Source organism: Physcomitrium patens, chromosome 20 (assembly GCF_059467195.1).
Source record: "Physcomitrium patens ecotype Gransden chromosome 20, ASM5946719v1, whole genome shotgun sequence".
NCBI lineage: Eukaryota > Viridiplantae > Streptophyta > Bryopsida > Funariales > Funariaceae > Physcomitrium > Physcomitrium patens.
In genome coordinates, this window is record NC_143429.1 from 11,498,748 (window position 1) to 11,519,658 (window position 20,911).

Genomic DNA, 20,911 nt, shown 5'->3' on the forward strand with positions numbered 1-20,911 from the left:
AGTAAATTAATTTTTAATTCATTATAAGTGGATGTTTAAACCAAAAAAGATGCAATGAATAATATTGTAAGTGTCACGGCTATAATCATGTAAGCTAATAATTACATATAGAAATAGGTAGAAGTAAGTAAAAGTAGATAAAAATAAGTTAATTCTATAATATTTAATATGGAAGCTTCTTAGAAGCTTCTTAGACGCTGCTTTGACTTCATAGGTGTCTTTAATTGACTTTTTGGATTAGAAACGTGGTCAACAAGTTAGCCATGTGCCACACATCTTGTTAGCTTAAAGATCAAGCTAATTATGTGGCCCACACGTAGAAAAACTTACCTTGTAAGTCAAGGCATGTGTTCTACAAAGTCAACACATATTGGAGGTCCTATAGAACGTCGCCACGTTGTCGTATTACGTGCTTTCCTGCTCGAGAATGCGTCGGGCGTCTGGCTGGAGAAGGTAGTATGGAGATTCGCCGATAGTCAAGCAGTCTATCAGTTTTGACTGCTGGAATATAAACGACTTCAACAATGTACCGCAAATCTATACGGATGCTCTTCGACTGCTTGTCGAAGTCCTTTTTGCCCCAGCCGGTAGGTCTCTAGACGTTACAGAGAACCCCGAATAACCCAAACTGTTAATCTTCAATACCGCTTTGTACTTACGATCTTGTATCCACTGACTGTCTTGTTAGATTAACCCAATAAATTTCATTCACTCCGCATACTCAATCCTATAGACACCCTTTTAATCCTTCAATCACAGATGTAACTCGATATCACAAAACAGTCAAGTATATTCAAACCTACTTCATTAAAAATCCCGATTCACCATTACAATACTGACTTCAGCAGCGATTGCCTCAGTCTTCTCAAAACTCTTCGAAGAAGAAAAATCCAAATTCTATGTCTTTCCTTCTTCGACCCGAAGCATGAAGCTCCTCTCTCTAATCCCCTTGATCTCCAAAAAACCTCCAATGAAAACCGAACTAGTAACCTTGCAAAAGCTTTTCTCCCGCTCCCCCGATTCTCCTTCAAACTTATTCTCCCCCTAACCTTATCCTCTTGAATTCCTTCAATCTTCCGTCTTGGATCCGAAATTGGCTTCCGCCGTTAGAGCTTAGATCCGAAATTGGCTCACGTTATCAAGGCCTTCTCCTCCATTTTTACCTTTAAGAGATCCATTTACCACAAACAACGTTCCCTGAAACGGCACAGAGAACAGGACAGCCTGAAACAAAATCGAAACCCCGTACTCGGGTCCACATTGAGTCGTCCGACCAATTCAAGTCCCATATTGGAAAAGATGCCCGTAGTAACCTGGATGTTCCCATAATTGGGTCTGCATTGGGTTGCCCAGCCAATTCAGGTCTCATATTGGGTAAGAGGACCCGGATTGGATTCTCGAAATTGGATCCAATTGGCTCTTCGAACCCGTCGTGTGAATTGGTCCTTCTCTTCCTACTGACTCCTGTTATTGGAATTGAATGGAGCATTTCAGTATGCCCCGGCTGACTGTAACGGGGTGACTGAACCTGACCAGTCAGTATTTGTACAGGAGTTGGTCGTTGCTCCCAATATTCGAGGTAACTGAATATTAATAAAATTCCCCTTTCTTTTTATTTTCACTGTATACTTGTGTTACAACACGACATCCACCCCCTCTGAACCTGTGCATCCTCCAATATGCACCAATTTATCCAATTGCTGTTTGATTTAGAATATATCCCCTATGTCTTTGTCCAGTTCGTCTTCGTCACCTTCATTATCCAAATCACTTTCATCTTCTTGCTGCGGAATCTCTATACCTTCATTAAGGTCTTCCATATTCATCTCTGCATGTCTTCGTTTAAATATTTTTACTCGCTTCCCTGCAATTGGTATTTTCAATTTTGTACCATCTAACTCCCGTAATGAGTAAGTCGCATTATCATGAACAATTGTTACCACATATGGTCCAAACCAACGTTTTGAGAATTTCCGCAAAGTACTATGTTGATTATCCAGACTATTATCATAAACAAGTACCCAGTCACCTTCCTCGACTGCTTTTGGTCTCAATCGATGTTGCTTATCGAATCACGCCTTGTTTTGTAACCTTGCTCTTTTTAACCTTTCCAATGCTATCTGGACATCTTCCGTTCTTTGCTCCAATTGTCGAATCCTAATAGCCAGAAGTTCTTCTCTTGTCAATCCATCTTCCCATGGTAGCATACTCCAAGTAAGTACCTTTTCTTCAATCGGCATAATTGGTTTTTGACCTGTCATAAGTTCTACTGGCATATATCCTGTCACCGAGCTATGTGTTGTTCGATCAGGCCATAGTGCAAATGACAAAAGCCGTGGCCACTCTTTAACTTTCCCATTACAAGCTTTAACCAATGCTTTCACAATCGGTGGGTGACCACTTTCACTTTTTGCATTCCCTTCTGGATTATAAGCAGTAGTCAGTGATAGTTTAACTCCACATCTTTCAAAGAACTTACGAGCTTCTTGTGCATTTAATTCTCCACGATCTGCAGTGATTTTTCCTACGCACCCGTAACGGCAAATGACATCTTCAAGCAAAAACCTACAAATCCCCTCTGTAGATTTTGTCCTCAATGCTCTTCCTTCTACTTGATTTGATAAATCTTCACGAGCTAAAACCAAATATATTATTTGCCATAATCCAACTGGCATAATAACCAAATCAACAACCCATTTAAAATGAATAGCCAGAGGATACGTAGGATGAAGACCATCTCGATGTCGGATATTAGAATACGATTGATAGATTTCACATGACTCTACAAATGAGAGCACATCTCGATACATATTTTTCCTCCAATATCGTTCCTTGAGTTTAGCAAAAGTAGCCCAGATTCTTCTATGCCCTGCCCATAAACTATCATGAAACTCTTTTAATAATTTTAGTTTTTCTTCCCTTTTGCCTATCACTCGTTGTAGCATCCCAATTCCTTTCTTCAGTCTCTTCCATAAGAATCCATCTCGAAGTAAAAATCCATATGCTTTTTTTCTTATTTGTTTGAATTTTTCTGTAGACCAATTCCCATGCTTAGTCAAGGTATTCAAATAATGACCAATATCTAATAATTCTCCTTCATAAGATTCTTCAAGAAATAGCTTGTCTTCTCTCTTGAGATTTGATATTGAATAGAATTTCAATCCGACATCATCAATGTCTTCAACCATTTCGTTCTCCCTCTCGTATCTTGCTCGAGATAGCATGTCTGCTGCTAAATTGTCCTTCCCAGTGATATGCTTAAATTCTAGATTTAGTGACTTAATATAAGCAATCCATCTCAACATTGTAATATCTGGCGTTGAATAGTTAATAATCATTCCAAGCAATGGCAAGCAATCTGTTTCAATTACTACTACTGTCCCAATCAAATAGTCCTTTTCAGCTTTCATAGCCGAAACAACTCCCCAAAGTTCTCTTTTGACTTGCGAATATGCACGCTAATGAATACTTAAAACTTTAGTCCCAAATCGAACTGGAAATCTACTCCCATGTGAATCATCTTGACCCACAGTCCATCCAATGGCAATTGGATTAGCGTCCACAGTAAAAATCACTGGTCTATTGCACTTATAATCAACCTTCCTCAATATTGGAGGTGACATCAATAATTTCTTCAATCTTTGCATTGCCTGAATATGCCTTTCTTCCCATTTAAATCAGTAACCCTTGCGTAACAGTTCATATAATGGATCCGCTATGTGAGTAAAATGAGGGATCCAGATTCGATAAAATACACATGCATCCAAAAACCTGTGAACCTCTATTAAAGAATCACAATCCTCTTTCATCCTTCCAATTGCATCAACTTTAGTCGGATCTGGTTTTCTTCCATAAGATCCACATAAATGTCCAACAATTACAACCTCTCGTACTCCAAATACGGACTTCATACCCGATAATGTAAGATGAACTTCTCCAAGCCGAGTTAAAATCTTTTCACAATCTTGTATATGATCAACAACATATCTGCGACACCCCCTCGTATCTAAAGTTTCATCCTTGTCTCCTTCTCTGCACCCTTTTATAGGAACATCATCCAGAAAAGGCATAGTCTTTTCCGGAATAAAATCTCTCAATACCTTATTCATCCCATTCATCATATGCGCAACTGAGTTGGTCGCGCCTTGAGGAAGAGTGCACATTCTAACCAATCCAAGTGGTGTCCTCATCGTTGTCATATCTCTACTTCCTTCGGCAAGTTGAAATTGATCATAACCTGAATATAAATCACCCATTGAATAGATCACCCTTCCAGCAAACGCCTCAGCAAATTCATCCACAATAGGTCCAATTCCTGCATTCCTGACAGTTACAACATTCACCGGCTGCATATCTTGAATAAACCGTAGTGACCCATTCTTCTTAGGTACCGTAAACCATCGACTAGAATACGGTGCAAATGAAGGTTCTAATATTTTCATCTTTATCTTTTCTTTCAATAGTTCCACCAATTTAGGTAAATGTGCCCTCGGTATTGGAATCGGTCTTAGATTCCAAGGTACATGCGGTACAGTGAAGATAACCATAGGTGTTATAATATTTGGATCCACACACCCTATTTCATGAGATTCGAAGGCAAACGATCTACCTTGTTTAGCCAACATCTTTTTGAAGCAAGTAATTTCCTCCGGCAATAAAGAACCATCAGAACCAATCTTCAATTCTTGAAAAGTCTCTTTAGTAAACTGATGTCCAATACTCATTGGATCTCTTAAACTTGCTTCTTTTGATGCTTCTCCCATTTTTTGATGCTTCTTCCATCTCCTCGTATAATTTCTTCCATACCCATATCTGCTTTCTTTGACAAGGATGTCGAAGGTTGAACTGTAGGCATTGTTGGTGGTGTTGTACGTACTGGAGCTTTGGGTGCTTGTACTGTTTTCGGAATATTGCTCCTATCCTTCCTCCTTTCTTTTTTTGTAAGCAACCCCACTGCATCTTCAACGTTCTTCCACTTCGTTGTCAATCCTTCATCTTCTTCTTTGTCTTCAAGAAGGGGTTCTAATTTCTCTTGCAATTCTCCATCAGTAGCTTGAAGAAATAGATCAACTTTGTTCGGCTCCAATGTCAATTTTTCTACCTTTGATAATTGAGACTACTGCCTCTCAAATTCCCTTAGTAGCTCTGTTGCTTGTAAATTCTTATTGGGCCGTTCAATCCATCCCAGAAACAGCTTCTTAGTAACGCGATCAGCATCTTCCAAGAAATATTCGTCTTTCAATGGATGTGAAAAATCCTCCCATGAATTCCCATAACGATCCGTAATCGATGTAATATGGTCCCTTATCTCCGGTATCGTGGCAAGTCCAAATAGTGCAACCATTTTCTTCTCAAAAACCCGATTTAATTCCATTTCATGAACATAACATCTTAAATACCTTGAAATATTCCTCCCATCAAATTGATCAATTTTATTGACCACTGCTTACAATGCTTTGGTTGCCAAAGCTTCCTTTCGATCATTGCTTTGCTGTTGCTGCATTGACAATGAGAAGGCTTGAAACAAACTAGCAATAGACGGATCCATGTGCATACCTTGTCCTTTAGAAGACTCCCCACCAGAAACTCCTCCCAAAAATCCTTCAAAATTTTTATTTTCGTTTTCCATAAAAATAAAGATAAAATCAACCAAAATCCAATACCTTCTACCTCAAGCTTTCACGTCGGGTTCACCACTTTTTGTCGTATTACGTGCTTTCCTGCTCGAGAACGCGTCGGGCGTCTGGCTGGAGAAGGTAGTATGGAGATTCGCCGATAGTCAAGCAGTCTATCAGTTTTGACTGCTGGAATATAAACGACTTCAACAATGTACCGTAAATCTATATGGATGCTCTTCGACTGCTTGTCGAAGTCCTTTTTGCCCCAGCCGGTAGGTCTCTAGACGTTACAGAGAACCCCGAATAACCCAAACTGTTAATCTTCAATACCGCTTTGTACTTACGATCTTGTATCCACTGACTGTCTTGTTAGATTAACCCAATAAATTTCATTCACTCCGCATACTCAATCCTATAGACACCCTTTTAATCCTTCAATCACAGATGTAACTTGATTTCATAAAACAGTCAAGTATATTCAAACCCACTTCATTAAAAATCCCGATTCACCATTACAATACTGACTTCAGCAGCGATTGCCTCAGTCTTCCCAAAACTCTTCGAAGAAGAAAAATCCAAATTCTATGTCTTTCCTTCTTCGACCCGAAGCATGAAGCTCCTCTCTCTAATCCCCTTGATCTCCAAAAAACCTCCAATGAAAACCGAACTAGTAACCTTGCAAAAGCTTTTCTCCCGCTCCCCCGATTCTCCTTCAAACTTATTCTCCCCCTAACCTTATCCTCTTGAATTCCTTCAATCTTCCGTCTTGGATCCGAAATTGGCTTCCGCCGTTAGAGCTTAGATCCGAAATTGGCTCACGTTATCAAGGCCTTCTCCTCCATTTTTACCTTTAAGAGATCCATTTACCACAAACAACGTTCCCTGAAACGGCACAGAGAACAGGACAGCCTGAAACAAAATCGAAACCCCGTACTCGGGTCCACATTGAGTCGTCCGACCAATTCAAGTCCCATATTGGAAAAGATGCCCGTAGTAACCTGGATGTTCCCATAATTGGGTCTGCATTGGGTTGCCCAGCCAATTCAGGTCTCATATTGGGTAAGAGGACCCGGATTGGATTCTCGAAATTGGATCCAATTGGCTCTTCGAACCCGTCGTGTGAATTGGTCCTTCTCTTCCTACTGACTCATGTTATTGGAATTGAATGGAGCATTTCAGTATGCCCCGGCTGACTGTAACGGGGTGACTGAACCTGGCCACTCAGTATTTGTACAGGAGTTGGTCGTTGCTCCCAATATTCAAGGTAACTGAATATTAATAAAATTCCCCTTTCTTTTTATTTTCACTGTATACTCGTGTTACAACACGACACCGTGCGGTCGGAACCTTGCACAACTTCTAGTAAAGGTCCTATTCTCTCCTCAGAGCCCTCTCTTTGTTTTACATTAAATGTTATTTTAGGACCTAAACATTACAAAGTCTCTGCCTTGTTAGATTCAGGAGCCTCAGCATGTTTTCTAGATGAAGAATTTACTAAAAGACATAGCATATCTTTAGTAAAGAAAACTAAACTTGTTCATGTAGAAGTCATAGATGGTCGTTCATTATCTTTTGGAGATATTACTCACGAAACCCTTCCTATAGAAGTAATAATTAATGGTCATAATAGTTTTGTAGTATTTAACATCATTAGATCTCCTTCTAATTCAGTCATTTTAGGTTTATCGTGGTTAGAAAAATACAACCTCAAATAGACTGGATTTCTCGAACTCTCACTTTTTCTGAAAGTATAACTAATAGTGTAGTTAAGCAAGTAGAGAGTCATAAGTCCAGTTCAATTAAACCCATATTTATAGGTACAAAAGCTTTCTTTCATGCTGCTATGAAAGAATCACCATACATTATTTATGCTACACTCGTTTCTACTGGTGAAAAGACTTCAAGTGGCATTCCAAGCCAATATCAAGAATTTTAAGATGTATTCGAAAAAAAGAATGCGGAGACACTCCCAGGACATGGTCCCTATGATTGCTCAATTGACCTTCAAGAAGGAGCACAGTTGCCATTCGGACCAATCTATAGTTTATCACAAAATGAGTTGGCTGAACTCAAGGAGTATATTGAAGAAAATCTAGCCAAGAATTTCATACGCCATTCTAAATCTCCGGCAGGAGCTCCAATTCTATTTGTGAAGAAAAAAGATGGATCATTGTGGATGTGTGTTGACTATCGAGGACTCAACAAGATTACCATCAAAAACAGGTATCCACTACCTTTAATATCCGGACTTCTTGATCAGCTGAATCAAGTTAAGATCTATACAAAAATAGATCTTCGGGGAGCATACAATCTACTACGCATCAAAGAAGGAGATGAATGGAAGACTGCGTTTCAAACTAGGTATGGACATTTTGAATACAACGTCATGCCTTTTGGACTTACAAATGCACCAGCAGCTTTTCAACATCTAATGAATGATGTTTTTTGAGAGTTTTTGGACGATTTTGTGGTATGTTATCTAGACGACATCTTGATCTATTCTAAGAATCCAAAAGAACATGAACTTCATGTTCAATATGTGTTACAAAAATTAAGAGATGCAGGACTCTATGCCAAGATAGAAAAGTGTGTATTCCACACTACTCAAGTTGATTTATTAGGTTACATCATTTCAAATAATGGACTTATGATGGATCCTAAGAAAGTTTAAACTATTATAGATTGAAAGATCTCAAAAACGGTAAGAGATGTCCAATGTTTTTTGGGATTTGCCAACTAATATCGGATCTTCATCAAAGACTTCTCTCGAGTTGCAGCTCCACTTATACGTTTGACTTGTAAAGACAAACTCCAATGGAATCAAGAAGCGGAAGTTGCTTTTGAATCTTTGAAGATAGCGTTTGTTTCTGCACCAATCTTGTATCGTGTTGATTTTTCCAAAGCATTCTTTATGGAAACAGATGCATCGGACTTTGCTCTGGGTGCGGTTTTATCACAAATGGGAATAGATGACAAACTTCATTTAGTAGCCTTTCATTCAAGAAAATTCTCAGCAACAGAAATCAATTATGAGATCCACGACAAAGAACTTCTTGCAATTGTGGATTCTTTTCAAGAATGGCATCATTATCTAGAAGGCGCTTTTAGTCCAGTCATCATGTATACGGATCACAAGAACCTCGAATATTTTTTATCAGCACGCGTATGAAATTGTCGCCAAGCTCGTTGGAGCATGTCTTTATCAAGATTCGAGTTGATCATCACTTATCGGCCAGGAAAACAACAAGGTTTATCCGATGCCTTGTCCAGATGTTCTTATCTTGCACCAAAAGAAGGAGATGCAGCTTTTGAGCAACAAAGAATGGTTCTCTTGAAGCCGGAACAATTTCATCTTCGAGCAATAAAATCAACATTAACTGTTGATTTAACTTTCTTTAAGCAAGTCCAGTTAAGTATGTCTTTAGACCCTCTTGTTCATGATATCAAGAACAATTCTTCTAAATCTCATGATCCATCTAAATTTGAATTCAAGAACAATCTACTCTATTTCGAAGGACGCCTATATGTTCCAGAAGGAGAAGCTCGTTTACGTGTTCTTCAAGCTCGTCACGACTTCCCGGCAGCAGGACATTTCGGATATAATAAGACTTTGGAGCTGATATCTAGGGATTTTTGGTGGCTTCAAATGTAGAAGGCAGTTAAAGATTTTGTACAATCATGTGAAGTTTGCTCAAGATCGAAAACTCCTCGTCATCGATCTTTTGGACTTCTTCAGCCATTACCCATTCCAGAACAACCATGGTCTTCTATTTCTATGGATTTCATCACGGATCTTCCAATCTCAGGTTCTTATGACTCTATATTCGTGATAGTAGATCGTTTTACCAAGATGGCACATTTTGTACCATGTACAAAATCTATCACAGGTGAAGAAACAGCTAAGCTCTTTCTTGACAATATCTTTCGCTATCATGGATTACCCAAGGATATTATATCAGATAGGGGAACTCAATTTGTATCAAGAGTTTGGCGAACTCTTTTCAAGATTCTTAAAGTGGATATAAAACTATCTTCGGCATTCCATCCTCAAACTGATGGACAAACGGAGCGTGTTAATCAAGTTTTGGAGTAATATTTAAGATGTACCATTAATTACCAACAAGATGATTGGACAACTCTTTTGCCATTGGCAGAGTTTGCTTACAATAACACGGTACACTCTTCTACAAAACAAACACCTTTCTTTGCTAATTATGGTTATCATCCATGACTTGATACTTTTGACTTTTCAAAAGTTGATAATCTTGTTGCGAAAGATTTGGCAATTCATTTGTCAGAGCTACATGCAACGATGAAGGCGCAGTTAAAAGAGGCTCAACAACAACAAAAGGCCAATGCGGATGTCTATCGAAAGGAACAACCATCATTCGTCTTGGGTGATAAGGTATGGCTACTTTGTCGCAATATCAAGACCACTCGTCCTTATGACAAGTTGGACTATCGAAGGCTGGGACAATTTTCTATTTCTGCACAAATCAATCCAGTTGCATATCGTTTATATCTACCGAAGTCAATGAAAATCCATCCAGTATTCCATGTGTCTCTTTTTGAACCATACAAGACAGTGGACATACCAAGAAGATGACAAGCTCCACCTCCTCCTATAGAAGTGGACAATAATGAAGAATTTGAAGTAGAAGAAGTCTTAGATTCAAGGCGGCAACGAAATAAATTAGAATATCTTGTCCATTGGCGCGGATATGGTATTAGTAAACGCACATGGGAGCCAATAAAGAATCTTGAAAATGCAGCAAAGGTGGTGGAGGCTTTTCATCGACGACATCCATCAAAATCAAGATGAAAACCTTCTTTATAAAAGAAACAACATCTAGGCAAGATAACATTCTACTTTCAATTCTTGTTTGTAGCTTCATTGTAGTAGTGGCGCTCAAGAGATAGAGAACCAACAACCAGCGGATTCGACTCAAGAGCCTTCATTTGCTGACCTTCCGGACGAGACATTATAATTGTCACAACCTTCAAGACGACACAATTGAGATGAAGATCTTCAAGAACGACATGTTCTTCCTCGAATAGATGGTGAGATACAACGCGTTTGGTATCACGATTTGGGAAGGGACTCCCGATGTTTGGTGATTTTGCTAGAGATAGGAACAACTCCTGATGATGTTGCAAATATGCTATTCGAAGGAAGTTACGAAGGCCTCAACAATGATCAAATAACTGGGTGGTCTTCCCGCCCTGGTATGGGACACTACCGATGGTTGAGAGGCCCTATCAATCATCTTTGAAGAGAACAAAGATCACAGTATGTGGCGAATATAATTCGTCGCATCATAGATTTCTTCAACATATGATGATCGCTCCTCGTGGAACTCGTCCCTAGAAGGGGGAGTAATGTCACGGCTATAATCATGTAAGCTAATAATTACATATAGAAATAGGTAGAAGTAAGTAAAAGTAGATAAAAGTAAGTTAATTCTATAATATTTAATATAGAAGCTTTTTAGAAGCTTCCTAGACGCTGCTTTGACTTCATAGGTGTCTTTAATTGACTTTTTGGATTAGAAACGTGGTCAACAAGTTGGCCATGTGCCACACATGTTGTTAGCTTGAAGATCAAGCTAACTATGTGGCCCGCACATAGAAAAACTTGCCTTGTAAGTCAAGGCATGTGTTTTACAAAGTCAACACATATTGGAGGTCCTTTAGAACGTCGCCACGTAGCCCCTAATTAGATAGTATATATAGAGACAAGAGTGAAGGCTTCTTCACTCTTGTCAACTCCTTTCTTGCTTCTAGTCTAGTTTCAAGGGTCTCTAGTTTTCTTGTCTTTTGGCAATAGCCATTCCAGTTTTTCTTTCAATATATATACTTGTTTATATATATTTTGTTACCTCTCTTTGAGTAAAGGCTCACTTGTCTGAATTATTTTTTCATCGAGTTCTTGTCCTTGACAGTAAGATACAAGGTTAGATAGGTTGCCAAAAACTAATCACAAGTTATTGATATTGATTTCAATGAGACATTTGCTTCCATGGCCAAATTCAACACCATTAGTATCATTATGACAATTGAGGCAACAATGTACTTGGAAATGTATCAAATGGATGTAAAAATAGCTTTATTAAATAGAAAGTTAGAAGAAGACAATTATATAGATCAACCTCAAGGATTTGTTGAAGAAGACAATTATATAGATCAACCTCAAGGATTTGTTGAAGAAGACAAATAACATCTTGTTTATAAGTTTCAAAAAATCTTTATATGAATTTAAATAATCACCAAGGATATGGTACCAATATATTGACACATTTTTTATGAATGAATGATTTGAAAGAAGTAAAGTTGATTATTCCATATATGTAATGCAATTAAATGAGTTCATATTGATTGTTGTCTTATATGTTGATGATTTGATCATCTTAACCAATACATTAAAGATGATGGATTGGTTGAAGGCAAAGTTAAAAAAAAACTATGAAATGAATGGTTTGAAAAGACTTTATTCTTGTTTAAAAATAAAGTTTGTAAGAGATCATGTTAAGAAGACTATTATAATGAGCCAAAACAAGCACATTGAAGAGGTATTGAAATGATTCAAGATGGAGGAGTATAAGCTCATAAGTATACTTTTGGAGCCCAATTTGAAGTTGATGAAGCTTACAGATGAAGAATTTCCTGAAGCTAAAGATTAAATGTAAGATATTCCATATAAGGCAGTAATAAGCTTATTCATATATACAATGGTTAGCACGAAGGTGGATCTTGTATATGCGATGAGTATTTTGAGCCAACAAATGTCTAAGGTTGGACCACTCCATTGAAAAACCATCAAAAAGATCACAAGGTACTTAAAAGATACTTTGCATTTTAAATTATGACGTAAAGGTAATAATATTACTTTACATGGTTATTATGATGCAGATTGGGCTAGAAATACAAATGATAGAAGATCAACAATAGAATATATATTCTTTGTTGGAGTAAGAGATATTTCATGGAATTACAAGAGACAACCAATAATTACAAGATCAATAATGGAGGTAAAGTACATAGCAATAAGCCATAGTGCAATGGAGGCAATATAGCTAAGACAATTTTTAGAGGATATTGGAGTAGTGTAAATGGAAGCAACTTCAATGGAGTGTGAAAATCAAGGATGTCTTGCATTTACAAAGAAATCAAAGCATTATTCAAGGATCAAACACATTGACATTCAACATCACTTTATAAAAGAAAAGATTGAAATGGGAGTGATTGATATAAAGTATTGTACAACAAAAGACATGTTTGTTGATTTGTTGACAAAAACATTAGTAAAGGATAGACATTATATATTGGCAAAGGTATTAGGATTAAAAGCCCTGATTAAACACAAAGTGAGAGTATTAAAGTAAGTAAGTAAAAATAAAAATAGAAGAAGTTGCATTGTAGAAGATATTATCTTAAGTAAGTTGCTATTAGTTAAAGAGTTGATTCTTGATATGTAAGAAGGCCAAGAGATAAGATAGATAAACGAACAAAGGATCTTAAGGATATAGAGGATATGCTAAAGGCATATTTTTATAGTAGACAAGATATCAATGGATAGTCTTGGTAGAATGTTAGATGGATGTATTCATCAAAGAATAGTTGTCTATTAGGGTAGCAACCACCACCTATAAATATTGGGTGTAGGAAGTAAAAGATATCTTATTCCATACACTCTTTGTGAGCAACCTTGTTGATGCTATGTGTTGTAACTTCAAAGTTTTTATTTATTTAATAATAAATTTATGCATTTTGAAAATATTAAAACAAGCTCAAATTAAGTTCATATTTGGTTTAAATGTGATTTTTAAATTTTAAATTTGAACTTAGTTTAAATTACAAATGTGACTTCTTTAAATATGATTTTTTAAATTAGTACTATGGTAGTTTCAATCTTATTTCACACTTCATTTGAACCAATTTAACATTCTATTAATAAGTTAGAAGTAACCAAATAAAATGCAAAGCAATTAATATAGTTTAAATTGTTTTGATAAATCTATATACAAATAGTCAAATATTCTTTTGTGTATTTGATTATAAATTGATTGAAAGAAAAATTATGGTTATATTTATTTTAAAATAATTCTAAATTAGAAAGAATAACTTTTAAAATGATTGATATAAAAATATGTTTTTTTAATATACTATTTTAAAAAAATTATATATATAATTTACAATCTTTAATCACATATCAAATACAAAATATTTTAAAAATATGTTGTTTCTATTTTTTACTATTATAACTATTTCAACTTTTGTATTTTTTTAGGTTGATTTATTAAGTTTGCCTACTATCAAAGATTAATAAAAATTCAAATTAATTTTTAAAATATTATTATTATTATTATTTTTAATGTAATGAACTTTAGTTTTTTATTGCATAATTAGAACTATATTTTTATTTTTTAATATTTAGTATATGTATTTTAAGTAAATTAATCTAAATCAAAATCTCATTAGAAGAAAAAATCCCTTTTAAACTTAATATCATGTATCATTTTTAATTTTTTATGATTTTAAAATATAATTTTAATAATGATAATAATAATAATAATAGTATTATTATTTTTATGATCATTATTTTGAATTTAATTACATTATCTTCTATCAAAAGCATGTTCATATAAATCATGTTCAATTTTTTTAAGTATCATTTTTTTAATAACAATTCTTGTCATAATGATATAAACTACTTAAGCAAACAATAAATAGATTTTTTTTTTTTTTTTTTTTTTTTTTTTTTTACATAGCTAATTTTTTTTCTTTTTTGTTTGTTTGAGTAAAACAAGATGTGTATAAGAAGGAGGAGAAGAAGCTTAAGGCATAGATATTTGGTGATATACTAATATTGGAACCAATTTAAGGATTTGTAAAACTCTAAGAAGGTAGGAGATTTTCTAATAAAATATTAAGATTATTAGAATGGCATTGAATGAAAATAAAACTACGCACACACATAACAACATATGCCTGCACACACAATATATGTTTCAAGTCTAAGTCTAATGGAAGAAATAATGGAAGTTGAGTGCAAGTCTAATGGAAGAGTTGCATGAAGAAGCGGAACCCCAAAACCCTAGTGGTGCTGCCCGGTAAGGGTTTTAGAAATTGCGTCCACACCCTCGAGAGTTCGGTGGAATGCAATCTGCGCTGCAGCAATCGACGCAGAGTGTAGTGGGGCTTTGGTGATGGAGCTGCCCGACATGTTGGATCGGGGCTTGTCGATGTCAGATTCGACGAGCAATGCCTTCCAGGGAGACCCTCGGTTACAGCGGTTTCGTGACTGGATGCAGGTTTGCTCTCTCGAACGTGTGATCTGTCTGTTTCAAATTGTAAATCTTGTTGGGTGTTCGCTAATTTCGTGATCATACGTTTGGGTTTCTTCGAATTGGAACGTTAGCTTTGTGCCTTGTTCATTGTGTACGCAGAGAAGTGACCTGTAATTTCTAAGAACGTCGTTCATTTTGACGACTTGTCTTAGGATTGGATTAGCATGACCGAGCCATTTTGATCATGCCTATCGATATGTGTGGACATTCTTTGCTTTGATACATATTCTCTATGTCCTTCGTTGCATTCGAGTTTTTATTTATTTATTTATTATAGTTTTAATTTTTCTCAGTTTCTTGTCCCAGATAAATGGTGTACAATCACGATTCTGTGAAATAAGACCCAGCTCAAATGGAGAAAATGCAGGATTTGGCTTATTTGCTACCAAGGACAATGCTCAAGGTGCATTTCCTCTTAATTCCACACTTACATGCTAAATCTTTTTTTTGTATTCCATGCTATATAGTTGCAGTATACGAATGCATCATCCACATTTTCCTAAACTTCGAGGATTCAGTGGCCTTTACACTAAGCTTGTGGTTACAGGGGTGCTGATGGTGACCCCTCTTCTCCTGGCAATTACCCCCATGACTGTTCTGCAAGATCCTGAGCTGGGAGGCCATTACTGCAAGTTAATGGAAGAGGGTGAAGTGGACGATCGCTTGCTAATAATGCTTTTTCTTGTCATCGAACGTGCGCGAGGTCGATTCTCGTTTTGGGCCCCGTATCCTCTTTAGCTTTTTAATCCATGATATGATACGTGATTCTTCTGCAAGGCGTGAAATTGTGAACAAACAGCGGCCAAATTATTTTCAAGCCTTTAATTCCTAATCCTTTACGTCACCCTTGTGGTTAGCTCGGAGTTGCATTCCCTTGGAATTTAATGTCAGAGCTGAAAAAGCAGCGGAAGCCATCAATTTTAAACGGGCATTACGGTCCAGGTCAATCCTTAATGACTTGAATCAGGTATTTAGAAATCCTGCCATTCAAATTCGGGACTCCTCTTAGTTTCTCCGAGGAAGAACTTTCAGAGTTGAAGGGAACGCACCTTTTTCAAGCAACTCAGCAACAGGTACATATGGCAACCAGTTTTGATGTCTGATTGAAGAATGCACTGACGGCATGAGATTTGATTTTTAAATATTGGGGGCGATATATATTTACGTTGGGCCGATTCATGTTTTTATGTTTCAGCGAAGAGCGCTGAGTTCATCTTTCAATGAAAAAGTGAAAGCTTTTGCTGATACGGCATTATCATCTGTTGAATCTGAGAGAAGGTAATAACCTTCGACCTCTTATGGCCGAGAATTGTTGAGATCTTGTTCGTATTGTTCGCATTGTAGAATGTCACATGTTGTATGGTTGGTAATTATCCGCTCTGTGTTATGAGTGATAGTGATGTAGTCAGTGTCATCCAACTGAAGCAACTGCAATACAAGCCCTTCTACATATTTCGATTGACATCCTCCAAGCCGTTGTCTCGTTGTATCAATATTGCAACTGTACTGATTTATCGGCCCACGTAGGAGATACTTGGGATTTGAAGGATTGGTAAGAAGATGTACCTTGTGTTAATCATCTGGGCTGGGTGGTTTGCATGCAGAGAAGTTGAACTTCAAGATTTTATGTGGTATGTGCTCATGCGACTTGGTTCATACAGAATATGCTGTATGCAGCTTGCTGGTCATGTATTGTGCTACGCACCTTTCTTCCTCTATGCAACTGTCTTTCTCTCCCTAGTTCTTGCTGTTTTCAATGCGTTACAATTTTGCAGTAAAGAAGCGTAGCGTACTTCGACTTGTAAATCGAGTATTCGATTTGTATGTCATCATCTTGCTGCTGTACAATAGGACCTTCTTCTCTTGTTCATGTTCTCATATATGAGTTAATATACGAGGCACAATTAATTTGTGTGCAATTCTTCTAGGCTTAGGCGGAGTAAACGTTCATCGGAATTCGTATTTTCTTATTAGTCTACTACTGGGCTAATTTTACGTTGCCCTGTGCTGGACAGGGCAAACTCCGTATTTTGGACTCGTGCTTTAAATATCCCTTGTCCACACTCTTTTGTCTTTCCATCCCAGCTTCCTATTCCACCAGCTCTTCGACCTCTTCAATCGGTGAATGAACCTGATAGTCAACAGCCTGCCGCACCAAAAGAGAATACTCCCAACAAGGTTAAAGATGAGCTCACAGCCTGTCCAAGCATGGCAGATAAGAATGACATGGGTTGTAACGACGCTAGCACTCACAGGAACCAAATTATCGCAGATTTGCAATCAATCAGTGAAGTGTCGAAATTGGGAATTCCAGAGGAGAATAATCGTTTTGCTGTTGACCTTGACTCGACAACACATAAAAAGCCTGAAGAATCCAGCGCCGCTGATACCGACGATGTGAAAATCCCTTCTTCTGTTTGGGTTGAAGGTCTTGTCCCAGGAATCGACTTTTGCAATCATGGTAGGTTTCATACCTATTTATGGCCTTTCTTCGATTTAGCCGTTGCATCTTTTTTTATGTTGCAAATTTTGAATTACCATATACAAAATTTACCTTAACTCCTTTTCGGTGGTAGATCCATCACTTTGAAGATTCAATATCTGGATTATTTAACCAACTTTAAACAATGTCATGAATTAATTAATTTTTTATTTTTTCGTTTTTTTGAAAAGTAATAAGGTTCTGAAATCAATCTTGTGCAAGGTGGTCAAAAACATGTTATTAGGCTGACATTCTCAGTTTGCATCATGTATATTCTTGTGTTTTGGTTGGTAAATTGGAATACATGAGATGTGCATATCGTTACTCTTCAGTTATTTTTTCTACGTCTGCGCTGTATGAGATCTTGTTCCCTTGATATCAGCTCCTGGGATTCCTCTCAACATTTGCAATCGACTTCATGACAAGAGGGGGGGGGGGGGGGATTTGTGCAGATCTCAAGGCAGTTGCTTTATGGGAAGTTGATGGTCCTGAAGGTTCTGTAACTGGTGTTCCCAACTCTATGTACCTTGTCACTGGTAAAACCCTAAACAACTCGTCCCAATTCTACACTTTGTCCATTACCTGATTCTGGTTGTTCACTAACTTTGAGATCAGGACTGAATTCTCGCTGGGCTCAGAGTTGTCAGTTTCAATATTGCAATGCCCTGAAAATTCTCAAATGTTTACTTGTGAAACAAGGCTGAAGTCCTCAGATTGTCTCTTGTTTTACTCAAATGTCAACTTCTTCCCATCATCCTGCAGACACACTACAGAATTGTACAGTATTCATGGTTTGCAAAAATATTGGATGTAGCCACTGCTTCTCACACGATCACCTCAAATCAGATTTTAAAATTACATGAATCATGTTTTCTTCTGCCTCTAGAATCAACACTTTTTATAGTTTTTCCAGTTACAGTCGTAGATAATTTAGACATCCTGGCTTAGAACAAATTTTGATGGTAAGGCGGGGGTGAGTTCAACCACGTGATCTTTGTCACCTCTTGTAGGAGGACTTGACGTAGTCATTTCAAACGGCTCAGAGATCTTTATCAGTTATGGGAACAAAAGCAATGAGGTATGTAACACGGTATGGAGTTCTACGCTCAGTGCTTTTGGTTCAAAGCTCGTCATGGTATTTCATTATTGTAGCGGCAGGAGCTCTATTTTCTAATTTGGAAGAAAGAGTCGTTTATCTATATGGCAAGCAATGAGGGGATTGCAATTCCTGAAGTAGGACTTCATGACTTATGCCGTTAAATTATTTTGCAGGAGTTACTGTACCTTTACGGATTTGTTTTAGTGGAAAACCCCGATGACTATCTCATGGTAAGATCTACTATAGGCTGCTGTGGTGGTATTGCAAGTTCTTTCGACTTGACCTGTTGCTTTCAAGCTGCGTCATAGTTTAAATATTCCCTGTTTGTTATACTGTGAGTGCAGATATACTTCCCTAAGCAGGCTTTGGAGTATAGTGTCTGCAGCGATACCAAGTCCCAGCTCCTTGAACAATTGGTATATCTCTTTCCCTCTGCAGTTTCTCCTTCGGATTATTTATCACGGTTGGAAGCACAAATACGCAATTCATCACTTAGAAACCAAATGTGTAGTTTGAAACTTAAACTGATCTTCATTATTTGGCAGAATCTTCCTCTGCGTTGGCTCGTTCCTTCTTCAGAGTTGAAAAGAGGTTTCTGTTGTGAATCAAACTTACATATGCTATCTGAAACCCCGGCTGAGTCTGGGAAGCCAATTATCACCGGCCATAGCTGGACTGGCCACCGCAAGTCATCGGCGCTCGCTGAGAAAGTGGTGTTTCCTGAAGAACTCTTGACAGCGTTGAGAATTGTTTCCATGGAAGAGGATGAGGTTTACCATGTTGTTGCCATGCTGGAAGAGGTCAGTCTTTAACCCTTACAAATAAGTATCGTCAATATTCGAGTCGATTTACGAGCGTCGTCTTTTGTCAATCAAAGCTTTTGGTTGATGCATATTGATCATCCGATGCTTATATTTCCGAATGTTCTCACTTGTGAGCTTTTCTCGTCCTTCCTTAAACCGATCAAGGTGCTTTACCGTTTTTTTTCCTTGACACATTTTATTGTGTGGGATAGTTTTCGCTGCTCTGCATGAACTGGTGAATCGTGTCTGTGATTACAGATATCAGATCCAGAGGCTGGACGAATACCCACAGATGCAGATATTAAAGCAGCAGTGTGGGAGACGTGTGGAAATGCAGGGGCTTTGCAGTTGCTTGTTGACTTGCTGACATCCAAGTACTCCATTCCAACCTGTTGTATGATTTATGGGCATGTCTTAAACTCCGACGATTTCTTAATAAATGTTTTTAATTTTACTTTGTCGTTATGGACTGATGCTTTTCTAATGCATGAACTGCATCAATAATTCATACCAGGTTAATTTATAATCGTTATTGAGTCTGTAATGTTACGAAGCTAACTGGATTTGAAGTAACTTATGGTTCAAATTGCCTATTTGGTAGGTACTTGAAATCTTCTAGTAGGCTTTTTCAGGGCGGGTAGCAAAATGTTACTTTGTCCATCCATAAGATTTGTCAGGGTCATTAGATTAACAGACTCCCTCATGGTGACAGGATGATGGAGTTAGAGGAGGGTACAGGCACGGAGGATATGGATTCCGAGTTGTTGGCCAAGGATAGTAAGGCTCGCTCGCAGACCAAGGAGCAGAGTCGTTTAAAAAGGTATAGCTAATGCATATTAAGAGTCGCATTCGCGTTTACTGACATTACTGAAGGATTGGGTTGAATTGCAATGCTAATGGATCTAATCGTTTAGCTTGTTGCACCCTTTAATGTGATGAAACTCTCTGCTGGCGATTCCTCACCCTTAGCTTATTAGTTCAGTTATTATGTAGTTTCTGAAGGTCATGGAGTTTGTTTCCGTTATTTTGACAGCAATCGTGGGTTCTTAACAGGACTAATGGAAATGATGAGCTGCAACAAGGCTACAGCCGACTGTCTGACAACAAGAGATCATCTGTTGTGTATCGGATGGGTCAAAAATGCCTCACACGTCGCTTTCTACAAGAAGCTGAAACGGCCCTTCACGTTTGTGTAGATCATATCTCCTGAATGTAGCCCTTTGATTGATGACAAATGAAGGTCAACCTGATGGCAGACAATGATTTCTTCTAAGAAAGTTCATTCTTTGACAATGTTAGAAATGTGCTTAGTAAGCACTGTGATCAGTGTCTTTTTTGCATCCTGGATTTCTCGCGATGATTATAAGGGGCACATGTACTGGCTTGGTGTACGACCTCTTCATTTGGATTGAATCCTATGCAGCTTCACCGGACGCACTTTTTGCTTAGACATCTACGTTGAGCTAATTTGCGGTAAAGGGTGGGAAATTCATGGTTCAGAGCTTTTGGATAATACTTTTGCATGTGCCAAAATTAGTTACATGGTGCAGAATCATCTTGTG

At 37.6% G+C, this 20,911-nt stretch overlaps 1 protein-coding gene across 2 annotated transcripts; it reads left to right on the top strand.

Annotated features, from left to right (window-relative positions):
* Positions 1–14,635: 14,635 nt before the first annotated feature.
* On the top strand, positions 14,636–20,797 carry LOC112273712 (uncharacterized). Of its 2 annotated transcripts, none has more exons than XM_024502810.3 (15): positions 14,636–14,929; positions 15,272–15,368; positions 15,513–15,690; positions 15,933–16,038; positions 16,161–16,243; positions 16,570–16,596; positions 16,981–17,426; positions 17,900–17,983; positions 18,458–18,537; positions 18,720–18,776; positions 18,891–18,962; positions 19,092–19,346; positions 19,608–19,723; positions 20,062–20,169; positions 20,403–20,797. In XM_024502810.3, exons 1-15 carry the CDS (start codon positions 14,825–14,827, stop codon positions 20,557–20,559), a joined length of 1,971 nt encoding a protein of 656 aa, XP_024358578.1. In that variant the 5' UTR covers positions 14,636–14,824; the 3' UTR covers positions 20,560–20,797. The 2 variants fall into 2 exon arrangements, with proteins under 2 accessions (XP_024358578.1, XP_024358579.1); XM_024502811.3 differs by having other exon boundaries at positions 14,638–14,929; positions 18,458–18,525.
* The last annotated feature ends 114 nt before the right edge of the window (positions 20,798–20,911 follow it).